Below are 20,451 nucleotides of genomic sequence, written 5' to 3' on the forward strand. Positions count from 1 at the left end.
GCAATGGATCATGGGTAAACAAATGATGCAAATATTCAACCATTTGGCCAAAATACAAGCTACCTCTAGAGAGGAGGACAAGGCAACTTTATGTAAATAAGTGACACAAGAACACAAGGAGCACCCGCCATAAATGCAATAACAGTAAATGATAGGATTAGAGTGACAGCAGAATAGATTCCATTTGGCAAATTGGCAAATTGCAAACTTCTTGATCTCTGACAAATGCCCTAGTCTTGAAATAAAATCATCCTTCACTGAAACCTGCTCAGTTCTGGATAAAGGCTACAAGTGCACTACAGCCTACCTCAAGCCCCCGGCGCACCCAGGCTGTGTCTAATTCCAATGTTAAATCTAAAAAAGAGGTTGAATTAAAGAAATTAGTATTAAAGATTTTTCATTTATTTATTTTTTCATTTTATGTACCCTCTTCACAACTTCACCCACTGTCTTTATTTATTAAATCGTTAGAAACAAGTCCTGTTCCTGATGCAGTCCTCATTATTTTTATATAGAGTTATTCCATATTTTAGTGGTAAGACTTACAGATGGAGCAAACTGATCGCAGCATGTGCCGGCAATTTGGAATTCATAACTGCCAAGCAAAATGATCAATATTTTGTAAGAAATAGACTTATTAATTTGAAATTTTCCAGACTCATTGAAAATTACGGAATGAACTGCTCTAATAAACCAAATTAAATCCAAAAGCAAATAAAAATACAGTTAATAAGAACAGCTATATCTGTAATGTATTTATTTAACCTCCACTACAGCCCGAGTGCACTGATTGCCAGTATAGCAGCTTCCCTTCGAGGTCTGGGAAAACATTTCTATCTAGATAGTATGGAATTAAGGGAAATACTATAGAATGTTTTCTTTTATGATTGATAGCTGGAGGAAAGTTTACAACAATCTGCAACATCTTATTTTTTCTGAAGCTTTTGTCTGGTAGTTTTGTGGTTCTTATTGATGTATTTTACCCTCCTGATGGTTTCTCAATTTGTGGTTATATCTGAGACTCTTTAAGTCATCCTTAAACGCTGCTGGTGTAATCACATATCCAACTGCCCCCACAAGCAGGGACTACCTGGGGCTGTAGTTTCAGAACAGTTAGAGATCTAAAGCTTGTGCATCACTGTTTTTAAAGCTTTTATGCTAGTTTCTCTAGCTAACAGATGAAATATGATTTTGACCAGCAGTGCTGTTACCATGGAGGCAGTACTTAGTCTAGAGTTTTTATCTAGGCTTTCACTTGTGTTTCAGCTAAACACTTAATTTTTTATTCAGATTAAAACAATTTAAGCATAAATACCCCATGTCTTTCTCATAAATCATTTATTAAAGATAAAAATGAAGTGGTTGAAGACTGCTCCATGTAAAAGCACTTAATCATATGCTGCCCCTACAGAAGTTCACTTTGACCAGTAGAACCTGTGGGATATTGCTATTTAGACTATAGCTAATTTTCTTCACAAGTGGGAGACCTGGAGAAAAAAAATTCTGGTTAACCTGTCTTTTTAGAACCATTACAAGTTATTTCATTTGTTAGTCTTGCTACTGTTTTGAGGAAAGTTTTTGTTTTTTATTATCTAACCTCTGTTACCAAGCTGAAAAACATGTAACTAGAATTATCTACAGTATATATATGGGTATGAGTCTGTAAATAGAGGGGAGAAGCCAGGTCGGGTAGGGTTCGGGTTCAAAGCGGGCAGGTTAGGGATGTGTGCGGGTTGAGTTTTTCTTGAGACACACATCACTACTGTCCAACCCCTAGCTACATGCAGTCAAAAAGGGAGAGTACAATTAGCAGCATATTTGTACAGGTATGGGACCTGGTATCCAGAATGCTTGGGACTAGGGGTTTTCTGGATAAGGGATGTTTCCATAATTTGGATCTCCATACCTTAAGCCTTCTAAAATATAATTTAAACATTAAATAAACCCAATAGGATTGTTTTGCATCCAATATAAATTAATTATATCTTAGCTAGAATAAAGTACAAGGTTTTGTTTTATTATTTCAGAGAAATGTAATTCTGAGCTTTACTGGATAATGGTTTTCCGTATAACGGATGCCATACCTGTACATTTGCTCACATTCGTGGCTGGCTAAATTTCAAAATTTTCTAAGCTTTGCTTGACTGTGCTTAAGTACAAACCCATGCAGTTGTCCCAGTTTTTTATTGCAGTTGACCATCTGTGGTACAATCACGTAACAGTCTGATTGGTCGAATGTTCGACTTATCAAGTCAGTCATGCACCAGCTGTCATTCTGTTCATTCAGAAAGATGGCTAAATTGTATGTGTGGCCATGCAGAGGTACTAGACTATGTACTTTAAATTTGCTTAAATATTTCAACGTGTACACACTTTTCCCTTGTTACTATAATTTATTCCAGATCTGGTGCATATAAACTGTATGTAGGGATTAACTCCAGCTGTGGAACTGCTAACATCCAGCTTTATAGTGGCTACAGAAAACCTATTTTATGAAAGTGGTGCAGACATTGTGCCAGACTGCAACTTGTTCTGCCTGAAAGGTACTTCACGCAAATGTAACATGGCTTAAATGAGCATATTCTACTAATACCTTGATGACAGATAGTGCTTCCTACTGTGGGAAAGCTTACAGATGTGGGACAGCTGTGTACAGGGTAGGAAGCTTTAGTTTAAGGATATCTTGCCAAGGGATGATCATTTTTAAACCACTCCAGGGCTTTGTTTAACTATATCTGATACCTCCTTTCAGTTTTCTTCCTATTAACCATTAGCCCTTTTCTCAATCAGCATTCTACATAAAAAAAAAAAAAAAAATGTTATTGCTTACTATTTTATGTGTGCAGTACAGTGCATAGCTCAGCCATGGTGCCTTCATGCCAATTAGCTCCAGAAGTTTTTTGAGACTGTTTTGATGCCAGCTTGAGCTCACTCATCATGACCCTACAGCGTTTTGGCACATACACATTGTCCTTTTGAGGACACTCAGTTTCCCAATTCCTTGGAAAGTGATGTGAGCTAAATCCTCTGTGACTCCTGTGTTTATGACCTACTGTTATTGGCCATTTTACCTGTCTCCTGGACTAACAACCTATTCCACCTACCCTTGATTCATCCAGAACTTAACTCTGCCCTCATTTTATGATTTGATACTTTGAGGTGTAGGAGCAGCTTTTCTTAGAGATCTAAGAAACAAAAGCATATGACATTTTATGGTCTGCCACTTCAGGCTGACTGTGTAATCTTCCTTTGCTGAAAAGTGGGTTTCTGTGTCAGCTTTTTCATGGCTTTTCCAAAATATATTTACTTTAATGTAATACAGGTATCAGACCCCTTATCCAGAAACCCATTATCCAGAAAGTTCCGAATTACAGAAAGGTAATCTCCCATAGACTCCATTGTAATCAAATAATTAAAAATGTTAAAAATGATTTCCTTTTTCCCTGTAATAATAAAACAGTACATTTTATGTGATCCTAACTAAGATATAATGAATCCTTATTGGAGACAAAACAATCCTATTGGGTTTAATTACTGTTTAAATATTTTTTTTTAGTAGACTTAAGGTAGGAGATCCGAATTACAGAAAGACCCCTTATCCAGAAAACCCCAGGTCCCAAGCATTCTGGATAACGGGCCCCATACCTGTACTTCATTTGTCCAAAAAAGTGGTCAATCCCCTGATGATGGGGAAATGCCCCATAACTTTATACTTATCTCAAGTAGAATTGTTACTGTAAATGTGGTTGATGGGGATGTGTTTGGGGTTTTAGCTCAAGAGCCCACCAGGTCACTTATTACTGTAAAGATATTGATTTGATAAGGGGTATGTATAGCATAAACCAAAAGCAGGTCATTATGCCCTTTATAACAACTTCTTCAATTAATGCCTGCAATGAGTATTATGTTGTGGGGATGCATTACAAACATTACATAAAGCCATTGGAAAACAAAGGGGAACTGCACAATGCTTGTGTCTAACCTGAAGTACAAGTTTGGCCAAATGAGATAAAATAATTTCTGCTGTATAAAAAAATGTATTTCCTGCAGAGCTGATTACTGATCAGTTTGACCACACTTGTTTCTACAAAGCCATACAGTTACCCTTTGAAAATGAAAAGAAATGTATTGAACATGGAAACCAGAACCCTTGTTCTTTTACTCGTTGTTATGTAAATGTTACAGAATCTCTTCATTTAAGGCTTTGCCCCAGGGAAATAAACAGAGTAAAAGTTTAATCAAAACACATTCTGATAGTGTTTTCCAACATTTTCTGATGACTACTCTCATCTGACAAACATCATATAAGGACTTAGGAAAGATAAAACCGTTGAACTTTTGGAACTTATAAAGGCATCTTTGTAAATCCTGCTCTTCTGCTTCCTGTTATCGTAAGACCACAAGACCCCTGTATATTTGGAGAATCCATGTGGCTCTTACACAAGTTAATGAGAATACATGTTATAGTCTATAACTCTTAAGTGCTTTTTTCTGCTGTAATTAGTGGTGGTGGCAAACAAGCACCCACAGACTAAGGCTTTTAAGAGTGGATATTAAGTAGTGAGCCCATTGTAGAACTACAGTGGTTTATAGGAACCACATCATCCTAAAATAATGCCAAAGAATGATGATGTGATTGAGGCGCCTTCTCATTCTACTGTATTTGTTACTGTCCCAAAAACAAGTATATCACCTAATATCTCCAATGTCCCTCCTCTTGGTGCACTATTACACACATCAAGAATTCGAATCTACTCACTGCTTCTTATATATTTCCTATAGGATGTACTGTAGATGTGTTAATATTGAGAGTTTGTAGGCAACTTTCTAGAAGTCGGCAGTGCTAAGTCTGTTATTTCTTTTTTAAAGTTGTTTCTCATAAAGTGTCTTGAGTATTTAACTTTCCCACTGTCATCTCATCAGGAAGAAGCGGTGCATGATTATTCTATCAATTTAGCATTGCGGCCTCCAGCAGGCAAGTGATGAATCACACAACAACCATTCCTGGTAAAATGTCTAAGGAAATTGGCAAATGTTACAAAAACGATTTTACTGAAAAGACAACATTTTTGAAAGAGAAATAATGATAATGTGATGGGAAAGGGAAAAAAATTATTATGGAACTATATTGGCAAATTGTGAATGATAGACAGAAATGGCATTTCCACTAAAGCATATTTTAGTTGTAATAATAAAAGGAAAGAAGTAGGAATTAGTAGAAAACAGACCTGACTGTTGACAGCAAGTGCTGCCCTTGTTTATAAAATTGCAAAAACAAGATATTAGGGTTCATTTATGATGGTGCAGTTGTGGTTGCACTAATCTTCCTGTTGTGTCATATGCTTCAATCCAAAAGCGTTTTTTGCTATTTCACATAATTGCACTTGCAACCGTTTAGTCTGTGCTGCCTCTTTCTGAACTGAACGCAGTGTGCCTATTGACACAGAGGACATAGACATAGAGCGACCCCCACCTCTGAAGGTAGCAGAAGTTCCCTCAGTGGCCTGTGATAATCGCCTCTGCACATTTCCACCTAAAGAATTGGGTGTACATGGGCATCATTTTGGCGTCTTCCACCGGAAATGACATCATCCCGACTTGAAAATCTTCAGTGCAATTATGTCTAATTTGCATTAAAGTACATGCACAAGTGCACCTATTTTAGCACATTGGTCATAATGGTGTCAGGCACACGGCAACCACATTTATGGGAAAAATGCTGAATTGTGGTGAAAAAACAGCACATTGCATACAGCACTCATGGTCATAAATAACCCTTATATAGTTACTTACATCTTAAATTGGAAATATTCTCATTAACTTCTTTACATAAACTGTATAAGCAAAAGTATCCAAACATCTGCCTAAAACAAGGGTATTATTTGTTGGTCCTCCCTTTGCTACTGTTCTGGGAAGGCTTTTGGTTGTTGGTGGAATTTGCTTCCACTCATGCTAAATGTTGGGGATCAGGCCTGCCTCACGGTGTCTTTCCAATTTATTCCATAACCATATCAAGTTGGGTAGAGATCGTGGGTCAGTAAAGGCCAGTCAAGTTCCTCCACTCCAATCACTGCAAACACATTTTTCACGGACCTTGCTTGTGCAGTAGGTTATTATTCTGCTGAAACTGGAAAGGGCCAAGGCCAAATAGTAGGAAAGTAGGAACTATCAAGAATGTAATTGAGGGATGTTGTGGCACCTGTTCAGCAATGATGGCTGTGGCTTAAATTACCAATTAAAATAAAAAGAAGGCGGTAGCCATATAATGTATGAATGGCAGAATACAGGATAGTTAGAAGAGAGCCTGTAGAGTAAAGATGGCCATATATGTTACAATTATGGTTTTTCTGGAGTCACACAATTGTGTCTCTAAAGCATCCGGTAAGCTTGGCATTATTGTACAAACCACAAGCACTTCCGTTACTTGTGTTTTGTACACAAGCATGTCATATGTTGTGGTCATAATAAAAAAAGAAAAAATTGCAGGATCTCATCTAATGTGGTTTATACAGACTTGTAACTATTTTTGAAAAAATTAAAGCCTGTTTCCTACAAGCAAACACACATTTCATAGCATTTCGTTTGGTATCCAGCATTTCCTTTTTATTTCCCACTGGTTAGAGAACATCAGCTGGGTTTTATTTGTCTGACCTTGGCACAACAATATGAAGCCTCGGGGATCAGGGATGTGTCTGGCTGTAACTGGATATGGCTTCATTTGTTCCACTTTTTAATATGTTGATAGGAATGGTGTGATTATTATTATTAACATGTATTTCTAAAGCGTCAACATATTCTACAGCATATGTGGAAGAGAGTGGAGGAGAAGAGGGTGATCCACAGTGTCAAAAGCAGCTGAGAGATCAAGTAGTATTATTAGTGAGTAGTGGTTTTTGGCTTTAGCCAATAAGAGCACATTAGTTAGTAGGGTTAGAACAGTTTCTGTGGACTGTTGTTGGCTAAAACCAGATTGTAAGGGATCCAGCAGGTTATTGTCAGAGAGGAATTGAGTCAGTAGTTTTAAACTAGGTGTTCGAGTAGTTTGAACAGAGAGATAGGTCAAAGGTTCCCAAGATTGGAACGGATCAAGAGAGTTTTTTTAAGAATAGGGTTACAAGTGCATGTTTCAGTTGGGATGGAAAGATTACAGTAGAGAGTGAGAGATTGAAAAGATGAGGTAAGGATTTGATAAGACAGGGATTGGCACTGTATAGAAGTTTGGAAGGAATGGAATCAAGTGGGCAGGTAGTAAGGTGAGAGGAAGCCAAAAGTTTTGAGACTTCCTTTTTAGTCACCGGGGAGAAGGAGCAAGAAGAAACTGGGTAGTGTGAAGGGAGGGAGGTAAGAGGCTAGGGGATTAAGTTGTGCAATGTCATTCCTGATAGTGTCAATTTTGTTTTTAAAGTGCTCGGCAATATCTTGAGCAGTGACTGAAGCACACGGAGGGGGCGGGGAAGGGGACAGCAGAGAGTTAAAGGTAGAGTAAAGTTGCGCAGGTTTTTTAGAGAGGGAGTTAATTAGCACCGTAAAGTAGGTTTGTTTAGCTTGGCAGAGGGTAGTATTATAGGAGAGCAGATTTGTAGCTACTGAAGTCTGAATCAGACCAGGATTTGTACTGGCTACAATCAAGTGTACATGACCACCTTGAGGGCGTTGGTATGAGCATTGTGCCAAGGTTGGAGCTGTTCAGGTCCAATGCAAGCTCATTAAGGGCAGGTGGTGAATGTACTGTAGTAGCCAGATGTAGGACAGGAGATGGTTGATGTATTAGGTGAAGGGAGTCAAAGGAAGAAGAGAGATGTGACATGCCTAGGGATTGCAGGTCACAGGATGTGCATGTTCGAGGAACTGAAGAGGGTGTGGAGTTGGAGTGAGAGGGGGAATCACAGCACAGAGATAACCCAAAGGAGGATGTTAGTGAAAGGAGTTTAGAGGCAGCAGGAGCTTTAGGATTGTTAACAGGTATGTTAAAGTCACCTAGTACGATGGATGGGGAATCAGATGAAAGGAAGTAAGTAATCCAAGCACCAAAGTTGTCAAAAAATTGTGAGGTTCGTCCCAGAGGTCGGTATATGACGAGTGAAACAGGAGAAAACATTTTAATATAGTAAACCTCAAATGAGGAAAATAACAGAGAGGGAGCAGGTATAAGAACTTTAAGGGGTATACTTATCATGCTGTGTAAAAAGTGGAGTGAAACATTACCGGTGATGTTGCTCATAGAAGCAAATGAGATGCTTTGATTTGGTTTTCTAACTGTTGAAATCTAATTGCTGATTGGTCACATCACTGGTAATGCTTCACTCCACTTTTTACACTGCATGATAAATATACCCCTTAATGTACAGCAGGGAATGAGAAGGAATCCTACAGCTGCTTTGTTTCCAGGTTTGGGAGTGTGAGCAAGGTGTAAACCCCCATAGGAAAGGGAAGGCAGTGAGGCAGTGTCTGTAGAAGAAAGCCGGGTCTCAGTTATTGCAAGTAAGTTAGTGATGAAAAAGTCATGAATGGAGGGAAGTATGATCAACACATACTAGAGCTGTTAGTATGTATTACATTTGTGGCATGCAAAGAGAAAGAAAATTATTTCCAGAGCTCATGTTCGTCTGCTGTAAATAAATACATACAAATAATTGATACAAAATAAGAAGCAAAATGTGCAAATAACTGTATATCATTGGTAGCAGCTGGTCAACTCCTAATACTGTACATGTGACCATCATATTTACCTGCTTCAGCTGGGTCATGTGGTGATGCCAATGAAGTTGCCTTGTTAGAATATATCAGACCACTAGTGTATAGATTTTAAGAGGAATTTGACCAAAATGTGTGTTTTTTATTAGTATATTCACAGTGGTATGGGCAGGTTACAGAAGAAGATAAGGGTTTGGCAATACAGTAAGGTTGGAGCCCCACATTACCTTCTGCTGGAGGCTTGAAGGTTGGACATACCTGATGTATATTCTGTCCAACAAATGTTACACAATGTGCTTATCTTTTTTTTCTTTTACGCATTTTTTTTCTCCAAGGGGATCTGTTGTGCTGGAGCAAAAATTTACACACTGCCCTGAAACTTGTCCTGCATTGTTAATAATGTCCCTTCACCCTTTTATAACATATACAGTATAATATCCAGTCACACTTGTAAACACTTGGAACTTAAAGGGAAAAATATATACCACACTTGTATATGTTGTATGAAATACCCCTTAAAGGAGAAGGAAAGCCTAAGTCACTTGGGAGTGCCAAAATGTTAGGCACCCCCAAATGACAAATCCCTTACCTTGTACCCCGGGCTGGTGCCCCTGTTAGGAGAGAACAGCACCAGCCCGGGGTACCTGTAGCTCGCACATGCACGCGCAGTAGAGTGAAAAGCCGAACTTTAACAAGAAACTCAGCTTTTCACTCTAATGCGCATGCGCCGGCCCAGGGATTTCGCCACAGAAAAAAAACAGAAGTAGGAAGCGCTACAGGTACCCCGGACTGGTGCAGTTTTCTCCTAACAGGGGCACCAGCCCGGGGTACAAGGTAAGTGATTTAAGTCATGAAAGAATAGTCTTTGTTCTCATTCTCTACTGGCCAATTAAAGGAGAAGGAAAGGCTAAGTCACTTGGGGGTGCCAAAATGTTAGGCATCCCCAAGTGACTTAGCCTTTCCTTCTCCTTTAATTGGCCAGTAGAGAATGAGAACAAAGACTATTCTTTCGTCTCTAAAACATATATGAGACCTGGTATGTTACATAGTTACATAGTTACATAGTTACATAGGGTTGAAAAAAGACCATTGTCCATCAAGTTCAACCCATCCGAGTAAACCCAGCACACAACCTATACTAACCAATCTATACACTCACATACATAAACTATATATACAACCAGTAATACTAACTGTAGATATTAGTATAACAATAGCCTTGGATATTCTGCTTGTTCAAAAACTCATCCAGGCCCCTCTTAAAGGCATTAACAGAATCTGCCATTACCACATCACTAGGAAGGGCATTCCACAGCCTCACTGCCCTCACCGTGAAAAACCACCTACGCTGCTTCAAATGGAAACTCTGTTCCTCTAATCTATAGGGGTGACCTCTGGTGCGCTGATTGTTTTTATGGGAAAAAAGAACATCCCCCAACTGCCTATAATCCCCTCTAATGTACTTGTACAGAGTAATCATGTCCCCTCGCAAGCGCCTCTTTTCCAGAGAAAACAACCCCAACCTCGACAGTCTAACCTCATAGCTTAAATCTTCCATCAGGGACCTATAAAGAGGCAAAAATATGTTCTCATCCCTTGAGTCAATGCCCTTTTTTATACAAGACAGCACTTTATTTGCTTTAGTAGCCACAGAATGACACTGCCTGGAATTAGACAACTTGTGATCTACAAAAACCCCTAGATCCTTCTCCATTAAGGATACCCCCAACACATTACCATTCAGTAGATAGTTCGCGTTTATATTATTTCTACCAAAGTGCATAACTTTGCACTTATCAACATTGAACCTCATTTTCCAGTTTGCTGCCCAGTTTTCCAATTTTGTCAAATCGCTCTGCAAAGCGGCAGCATCCTGCATGGAACTTATAGTTTTGCACAATTTAGTGTCATCAGCAAAAATAGAAACAGTACTGTCTATGCCCACATCCAGGTCATTAATAAACAAGTTAAAAAGCAAAGGACCAAGGACTGACCCCTGCGGTACTCCACTAACCACACTGGCCCAATTAGAAAATGTTCCATTTACCACCACTCTTTGTAATCTATCCTTCAGCCAGTTCTCTATCCAATTACAAATATTATGTTCTAGGCCAATATTCCTCAATTTGATCATTAACCTTCTGTGAGGTACAGTCATACTCCATAAGACTGAATAATATTGTTAATATATTGGGCTAACTAATGCCAATTCTAATATATATACTGATATATTGTATATATATATATATATACAAGGAAGAGTGGAGCACACCCTATAAAAGTTCAAATGCCCTGGGTGCTGGCTAAAATGAAGCAATATATGAACAGAGAGCCGCACACACAAGGACTTAACAATAAAGTGAAAAAATTTTTATTAAAAAAAAAATCCAACGTTTCGAGTACTAACTGTACTCTTCCTCAGGGACAAAATTTTTTCACTTTATCGTTAAGTCCTTGTGTGTGCGGCTCTCTGTTCATATATATATATATATATATTTATAGTGGTTACTGGTAAATGTATTCAGATTCTGTATTAAGCAACTAATCATTTTGTGACTACAATACAAATCAAGTGTTTAAGATAATATAATAATATATTTAGCATTATTATATTAAGGGCTTGCTATTTAATGAAATTACATTGTGATTAGAAGCACTGGATGCTTCTAATATATAAATCAGTGGATATATACAAATAGGATGAACGTTAGGTAGGTAAACTAATTTTTGTCAATCTGACTCTCATTCTACTCTCTGTGTCCTGCTGATATATAAATATTAAATTATTATTATTATATTACTGAAGAGCTAATTGTAATAGTAAAGTAACAGTCACTCATTATATATGCAAAACTTTCTGGACTAGGGTCTGTGCAAGAAAGTATCTAACTATCATTATTATTCTATACAAAATGTTACTGATTCGACAAAGACATATTGCCCAGGGACATAATATTTGTACTTGGATAGAAAACTGAAGCATAGATTACAAAGAGTGGCGGTAAATGGAACATTTTTTAAGTGGACAAGTGTTAGTGGAGTACCGCAGGGGTCAGTCCTTGGGCCTTTGCTTTTTAACTTGTTTATTAATGACCTGGAGGTGGGCATAGAGAGTACTGTTTCTATTTTGGCTGACAGTACTAAATTGTGCAAAACAATAAGTTCCATGCAGGATGCTGCTGCTTTGCAGAGCGATTTTACAAAATTGGGAATAATGGAATAAGGTTTAGTGTTGGTAAGTGGAGTTATGCACTTTGGTAGAAGTAACATAATTGTTAGTTATACATTAAATAGTAGTGTGGTGGTGGTCTCCCTTATTAAGAAGGATTTCTGTGGATAAAAAACTGTAATTTTAGGCAATATCACTCTTTATAGGTCCCTGGTAAGGCCTCACCTTGAGTATGCGGTGCAGTTTTGGAGAGAGCTGGAGAGAGTGCAGAGACGTGCAACTAAACTGGGATGGAAGATTTAAGCTATGAGGTTAGACTGTCAAGGTTGGGGTTGTTTTCTCTGGAAAAGAGGCGCTTGCGAGGGGACATGATTACTCTGTACAAGTACATTAGAGGGGATTATAGATAGAGGAAGCCGGGAGACAGATTTTAGTAATGAGGTGGAGGGAAGAGATTTAAATGTGGGTGCGATCATGTGGGTAGCAGCAGTGAGGATTTAATGCGTTTGACACAAAAAATGCCCATTGACTACAGTGTACTTGGGGAATTTTTCAGTGAAATGGCCCAGTTTTCCCCTTTCACTATCAAGTACTATTAGATTTATCTCTAGAGCTGCCATATTAAAGGACATATAAACCCCCACACAAAAATCAGTGAACAGCCTCATTAAAATCTTTAAATATCCACCACTCCTGTTGTTCAAAGGTTAACAGTAAGGCTGCAGCATTGCCTTAATCACTTGGGATTCCTCCTGTAACCCACTCAGCCCCCCCTTAGGAATTGACATTTGCTCTTGGCTAACTGAGCATGCTCAGTTCTTTTCAACTCAGGTTTAAACACACCCTCCAGTCTAGCAGCCAATGAAGAGATTGCACTGCTGGTTTCCATAGAAACTCTGCTCTAGCTGTGCATTTTGGAGGAACATATTTTTTTTTCTCCTAACTTCCTTTCATGAGCTCAGTTTTAGCATTACAATACAATCAAAGCAAAACTTTTTATCACAGATAGTGATAAAAGTTCTGCCTGTGTAAAGGCCCCCATACACGGGCCGATAGAAGCTGCCGATATCGGTCCCTTGGACCGATTCGGCAGCTAATCGGCCCGTGTATGGGCAGAAACGAGCAGCCTGGCCGACCGATATCTGGCCTGAAATTGGCCAGATATCGATCGGCCAGGTTAGAAAATCCGGTCGGATCGGGGACTGCATCGGCTCGTTGATGCAGTCCCCGAACCGACTGCCCATGGCCGCAAATGTAATCAGATCGTTTGGCCTCAGGGCCAAACGATCGGATTATTTTTTTTTAAAGCAACTTCCTACCCGATATCGCCCACCCTTAGGTGGGGATATCGGGTAAAGATCCGCTCGCTTGACGACATCGCCAAGCGAGCGGATCTTATAGTGTATGGGGACCTTAAGCCTGCATTGTTCATTGCATGAACTTTACAGCATACATGTGCTGTTTACAAATGTAAATGTCACTGAAGATGTGTCAGTGGGAATATGGCCACCAGGTGAAAGCTGCTCACTCACTAGATAATAAATCACCAGCTACACTCAGTAACGCCCCCAATGCAGCACACCCCATTTAACCCTTAGTCTGCCCCCCACTGTCCTGCTTCCCTCATGTCCTGGCCAGTATGATATGCTGGGAAAGGTGGCAACTGCAAGTCAATGGGACAGTTTCAGGCAGTTTTTACACAGCCTTTTTTTTAGCTACCACCTCTAATTACACCAGTAATTTTCATGACAGAGATTTTTAGCTGATCACTTTTTTTAGAGTAAATGTAAACATACATTATATACACCACCAGAGACGCATTTCATTGATTAAAGCAGTCAGGCAAGCTTTGACATATTGGCACAGTTATCTGCATTGATGTCCCTATTATGGCAGCATTGGCACTGCAAGGAACTAACCCTCACTACTCTCCTTGTTGGAACCTTGGACTGCTCCTAGAGTGACGAGTGAACTACAGTAGAAAATGTTAGCACTTACTTTTCCTATACTGGAACCTGACTTTGTTCCAGGCACTCAAGCACCACTTGCTCTGGCAAGTGTGCAGACCAAAAAGAGGCCGAGCACACATAAACTTCTCTTTTTATACAATATAACAGTCAGAAGAAGACTTTCACACAGGAAAATGAAACAGCTTACCTACTATCACTGAGGACCCAATCTAGGTGACTAAGGTCCCAGGGGACCAAAGGACCAAAAGGTTGGCAAAACCTTTACCCTTCTAGACTAGTAACATCTTCTTGGTTGGTTCTACTTTTGTGCTAATTGTCCATGCAATATTTTGTCTTTCAATCTTATATATTTATTGAACTGGTTTCTTAATGATTTATTGCTTGGTGAAGAATGCATCCCGCCTTTCCCATTCCTGCGGTTTTATAAAATCCCAAATAACTGCTTCCAGAGAGACACAGGTGCTAAAATGCATGATCATGATATTCTTCAGCGATCATAAAAAACATCTTTCAGATAAAGCACTACCTTCTTCAACTTTTGTATTACTTACACTTTGATATACTCAGATACAGATCCATTATGTTATTTTTCACACAATGTAGGTGTATTTTTTTAATTTCAGCAAGTTTGAAATTTTGTAAAGCATGAACTTTTCCAAAGACGATGCCCCATTAGAGGCAACAAAGCTTTCTCCTCAAAAGCTTGAGGGCTAAAGCATGCATAGAATTTTGATCGCTGCTACTTACTAGGCATTCTCTGGAATTCGCTCCCACAAACTATCAGACTTTCTCCCAATCTCTCTGCCTTCCTAAAAACACATTTATTCAGAGAAGCTTACCCTAATCTAGTTTAGCAACACCCTGTGCCCCACCTCTCACAACTCTGGTCATGCCCATTCCCACACCTTGTGTCTCAATCCTTTCTCCTTGTAGATTGTAAGCTCTTTTGGGCAGGGCCCTCTTCACCTCTTGTATCGGTTATTGATTGCTTTATATGTTACTCTGTATGTCCATGTATGTAACCCACTTATTGTACAGCACTGCGGAATATGTTGGCGCTTTATAAATAAATGTTAATGTAATGTAATGCATAGAATTTTGATCGCTGCTACTTACTAGGCAGTGGAATGCCATAAATGGCAATGGGAAGCATAGAGAGTAGCCCACAGCAGGTGAATGCCAAATGTAAAATGTGCTAGTAAGTATTCTATTGAAATGGAATGTGCCTTTAAATATAACCTTTTGGCAGTTTTAATGTAAATGTATCCAGAAACCCAAATATCATCAGTGATTCCACTCCCATTAAATACATTCCCAGGGAGTTCCAGAGAGCCAGCAGCACCCAGCACTAAGGTAAGATGCCAGCCAATCAACATGTTGTGGGAGGTCAGCCATTAGCTTAGAGCAGGGGTCCCCAACCTTTCTTACTCGTGAGCAACACTCAGATGTAAAGAGACTTAAGGGAGCAACACAAGCACCATAAAAGTTCATGGAGGTGCAAAAATAAGGGCTAAGATTGGCTATTAGGCAGCCTCTATGCACACTATCAGCTTACAGGGGCTTTATTTGGTAGTAAATCTTGTTTTTATTCAACCAAAACTTGCCACCAAGTCAGGAATTCAAAAATAACTACCTGTTTGGGGGCACTGAGAGCAACATCCAAGGGGTTGGGGAGCAACATGTTGCCCCCGAGCCACTGGTTGGGGATCTCTGGCTTAGAGGGACTGATAGTAAAATGAAGTTCTAGCACAGACCAATAAGGCCAACAATTTAGATTCAATTTAACCCAGAACCCTTGTGCACCCGTAACTTGCAGAAGTGCTCGCTAGGGAGCGCCATGGGGTACAAACACTGCTTGAAAGTCAACTAACAATGGGAGAACAACAGACTGTAACAAATCTGTTACATTTATACTGAGCTCTAGTGGAAAGAAATGGATCGCTTCAGTCTATGAAAAAGACTTCTCACTTTGTTCCAAATTCCAGAACCATCAGGATAATATCCTTGTAATGCAGCATGGAACATGTTTAAATCCACATTATAGCATCACTTACTGTAGCTTAACGCTGTAATACTGAGCTGCATTAACTCTATTAACTGCCGTAACGGATGAAATGATAGCTATTCGACAATCACCAGGAGTGACTCTGATCTGTTCTGTTGTGTTCCATGCAATGTTAAAATCCTCCCGGCAATCTCTCAGTTTTAGATGAGTTTCTTATTTGACCACAGACAGAGACCTAAGGTTGGGCATCACTAGTGAATGTAAAGTGATATTTGCTAAAGAGAAACATGAGAGCTCACCACAGTTCAGCAGAGGAGAACCCTCTAGCTCTCTGTTCACTTGGACAAGACTTTTAGGTGTTTATTTATCAAAGGATTAAAATGGAGGGTTTTTTTCCTACCATTGATAAAATGCCCTTAAACGTCCAACAGAAGTGAATACAAAGATGTGAAATTTCCCTTTAGTGGACTGAGGTGAGCTTTTTTTTAATTGTTGATTAGTAAATCCCTTAGAATCCTAATAAGGCTGCCAGGATATTTTACCTTTCCGACACTCAGCGCAGACAACTAACGTACATATTATAGTAAGTGCTTCACTCATTTTCCCCAGTCCCCCCCCCCCCCATGCCGTTCAGATAAAAAATATTCTCCATGGCCCACAGATCAATTCACTCCTCGGCTGGAAGGATCATTAGTCCAGCCCAACTGATATCTGAATGGACTTTGATCAGACAGTGATCAGAAAGAGACCACACATATTGGCAAGTGAGCCCAAAATCAGTAGTTATCTAGTTAAATACTAATACCTTTCATAGACTGCGTCAAGAATTCTTAACACAAGGGCTGGGACCCCAAAATAGGTCCCTGTGCTGTTTAGGGTGTGTCTTTATAATCCCATTAACTATGAAATTTCTTAATTCCCCAAAGAAACAGGATAAGAAACACTGCATAAAGTAACTTGAAAAGATGGAACATTTGACAATCTGTCATTACAGTGCTTCATAGATCATGGTTCTTATTAAGTGACGTGCATAATGTGTATAAGTATTGTAATCATCATCATCTCAGTTAACTCGTTCACTAGCATCCCTTCAGCACTTAAGCCTTCTTCTAAATCTGGAGTCTAGGCAGTTCATAGTCTGGACACTGATACAGGGGACAGAGTTTTCCTACGTTATCCTGCATTAGGTTAAATTAAGAGGACCAGACAAAAATTGCGGGGAAGAAGTCCTCACTGAGTGGGGGGAGGGCTGTAATAATTGACTCGGCCTCCCCTGGAGTTTTAATGTGTTTCAAGGAGCAAGTGAGGCAGAAACATCTCAAACACTATTGTCGTTCGTTATACATGAAATCGCAGGGGGACAGCAGATGAACACAAAATAAGTGCCCGTTCCTCTCTTCTGAGTCACTCTGGATAAGTCCCCCCCAATGCCTTCTGAATGAATGAAGTCTAGCTATAGCTAATCCATACAATGAATAACATCACCTACTAGTGAGGCATTTGTCAAAGTGCAGTTCTGCAGTCCCCAGGGGGGTAATGACATGAACGTTTGATAGGAACCAGTAATTTGTCATTTTCCTTAGGATATTACCTAAATATTTATTGCGTGGCTGATTTCCAGGCAATTCACCACTGACAGGCCCATCAATAAAACTGCTAACAAGGAACCTCTTGCAGCCGAAGTACAAGTTTCGATTATATTATTGTGCCAATATACAGAAATACAGATTTTTTTCATCTTTTTGCTGCATTATTAGACCTAAGTCAATTCCCAACAGAATTAAAGGTAAAGAAGGACCTGAACAATGAACATATACATTTTTATATTTGGGGGGGCATATAAAGCATGCAAATGAGATAAATTAGTATAAGCAGTCTCAACCAGGCATATAAGTACATAAAAAACACTAATTATATGTCATCTTTTCATCTTTAGCACAATTTTATTGAGTTAGGATTCAATAAAGAGTTCCAGTGTGAGAAAGCTCTAACCCATAGCCATTGCCCCCATCTGCTGATGATCTGAATCAGCTTCCCTGATAACTTCATTGCAGGAGATGCTTCTGGGACAGGCAGGTAGGGGGGACCATACTAAGTATCAGACTTTGTATAACTTTCACTAATTACTCCCATATTTAACCAAACGCAAAATGTTCCCCCTAAAAATGCAAGCAGAGAATTATACCAACTAGCAGGTGATTCTCTGGCCTGTGCCTTGGGTGCCCAGGCAGGGTTGTGTCCAGGGCCGCTGCTGGCCAAATGGGTGCCCTAAGCAGAAATTTACTTTTGTGCCCCCTCCCCCAAATATTACGGAAGTAAAAATAAAATAATAAAAAAAAAACACCTACTATAGGGGCCCCACACACAGTGCCCCCAATTGCCCCCATAGACAATGCCCCATAGTAAGTGCCCCCAATAGCCCCCATAGATTGATTGAACTATCCGGGACAGCAGGATGCACTATAAAAACCGGCGGGACAGTGTTGGGGGGTATGTTATAATATAGAAAAATGTTTTTTTTTTGGAGCAGCTGGGATGGTGCCCCCCTGGGAGTTGGTGCCCTATGCAGACTGAGTACTCTGCTTATACAGAGCGGCGGCCCTGGTTGTGTCTATCAAAGGTGACAATAGATCTCACCACAGTTCAGCAAAGGGAACATTTTACAACTCTCTAGTCACTTGTTTTTAAGGGGCATTTATTATTAATGATGAAAATAGAGTTTGCAGTGTGCTGCCCAATACCAGACCTCTGTGTCCCTTACTGTGTCTCACAGCCTGCAGATACCCAGCCAATGGGGAGCAGGGGGGCTGCATGAATTAGAAAGGACAGAGCTGAGACAGGCAGGGGAGTAAGGGAAGCAGCAGCAGATCTGCTCATCTCTCCCATAAAGCGATTATCCCTGAGACCAGGCATCGGCAGCCCATTCCCCTGGGAGATACAACTATGGGATTAGAGGGAGCAAGTCACAGCCATGTGTAAAACCCCCTCAGGACTCCCAGGAACTCACGCCTATTGGCGAATATAACGGTAAGGGCCACTTACCTATTGGCCGCCTACTGCTGGCCCTGGGGGCAGACGCCGGATCGGCAGAGCGCAGAGCTGCCCTCTCACTGTAGCGCCGCGATAGGACTTTGGCACTTTCTCTGTGAGTGTTAGAGTCCCCAATAACCTGCACCAGGAGGTCCAGCAGCGCTTTCCTCTCGCCTGGCCGCACCTCACCGATGCCCTGAACTGTCCCGGTCACCAGCAGTAAGGAGATGGCTAGAAGAGCGTTCCATGCCCTTGCCCTGTGCATCTCTCCCTTTACAAACCTGGGGAAGAGAGAGGGAGGGGGAGAAGGGTTACACATTCTGCCTTCTGCCCATCACCTTCCTCGGCTTGGCATGGTCTGTCCAGCGCTGGGGCCGCTCTATCCCGGGGCAAACTTATAGTTGGCAACTGAGGGAAAAGTTATATATGGAGAGAAGCTGCGATGCCTTCAACTGTAACGGGAGCAAAGTGTCAGCTCTGTGTCCTGTGTCCCTGTATCCCTCCGAGAGTCAGGATCCAACATACAAGTGGCAGGCACTCCGCCCAGCAGGGCACATTCATAGCAAGGAGAAGCCTATCCTCCCTAATTGACTGGGCAGACTCTCCTCCCTCAGGGCTGCCTCTCCCCACATGTGCAGCATCCCCTCCAGGGCTCATTTCTAGCCACGGATTAGAGAAGCATTAACAGGCGGCACATAGGATACAAAGGCTGGGGGATTGCTTCTGAGTTTGCATCGCTGGGATCATAAAGAGCAAGTTCTGCCACCCCAGGCCCTGGCTAAACCCAATGTGCTGACTTACTGGCTATTCACTGTGGGACATGGGGTTCAACTATATCTAGGGTTTACATAATGAACATCAATTTCTAATAATAATAACACCCCCCCACTTCTATAGTGTTCAATATTTTTTTAATATAAGGATGAATGCATTTGAATATGCCTATGTATAGAGCAGAATACAGAGAGCCCTGCACTTACAGTGTCAGATATGGAACTGCCTGTGGGTTGGTTGCTGTGTCATTGAATATATATAATAATGAATAATAGCAGCAGCACAGTAATATCAATAAGTTGTAATGTCTAATTGTGTTTCTGCCATCTATCCACAATCTGTATTACATGTACAGTACAATAGGGCATTTGATATTAGACAAACTGCAAAGTAATACACACAAATCATCTGTAGTTATTCCAGATGTTCAAGAAAACTTACCCTTTGGATTCCTTCCAATCTGCTGTGTGTGTGTGGGTTGTGCCGGATGGGTCCAAGTGAAGGCAGGTTACACAGAGGAATCTTTTGATGTCCCTACACCTGTCCTCTATTTATATGTTTCCTGTGTGATTGTTCAGCCTAATATTATTGACATTAGGTGGGTGGCAGGTAATGAAAACATCTTTGGTCATTCATTCTTTGAGTCACCCAGGCTCTTCCTGGCATACAGTATAACCCTCCCCTTTTCCCAATGGAGGACAATTGAGAACCATCTATTAGACTGACTCAGATCTGTATGTGAATTAGATTCTCCCTCTAGATCAGAGCACAGTGGCTAATAAATCTGCCGGCTTCAGGAGGAATTTAAA

General features: G+C 40.4%; 1 protein-coding gene across 1 annotated transcript in view; it reads right to left on the bottom strand.

Moving 5' to 3' along the window:
• The window catches only part of alkal1 (ALK and LTK ligand 1), a 42,660-nt gene extending 22,491 nt beyond the window's left edge, over positions 1–20,169 (bottom strand). The window contains exons 1-2 of the mRNA XM_031904549.1: positions 20,084–20,169; positions 18,881–19,149 (exon numbers count right to left, since the gene is read on the bottom strand). Coding sequence (XP_031760409.1) covers positions 18,881–19,133 — 253 coding nt within the window. The 5' untranslated portion in view covers positions 19,134–19,149; positions 20,084–20,169. The remainder of the gene's footprint in view (positions 1–18,880; positions 19,150–20,083) is intronic.
• Positions 20,170–20,451: the final 282 nt, after the last annotated feature.

The sequence above is a fragment of the Xenopus tropicalis genome, chromosome 6 (assembly GCF_000004195.4).
Source record: "Xenopus tropicalis strain Nigerian chromosome 6, UCB_Xtro_10.0, whole genome shotgun sequence".
In the NCBI taxonomy this organism is placed as follows: domain Eukaryota; kingdom Metazoa; phylum Chordata; class Amphibia; order Anura; family Pipidae; genus Xenopus; species Xenopus tropicalis.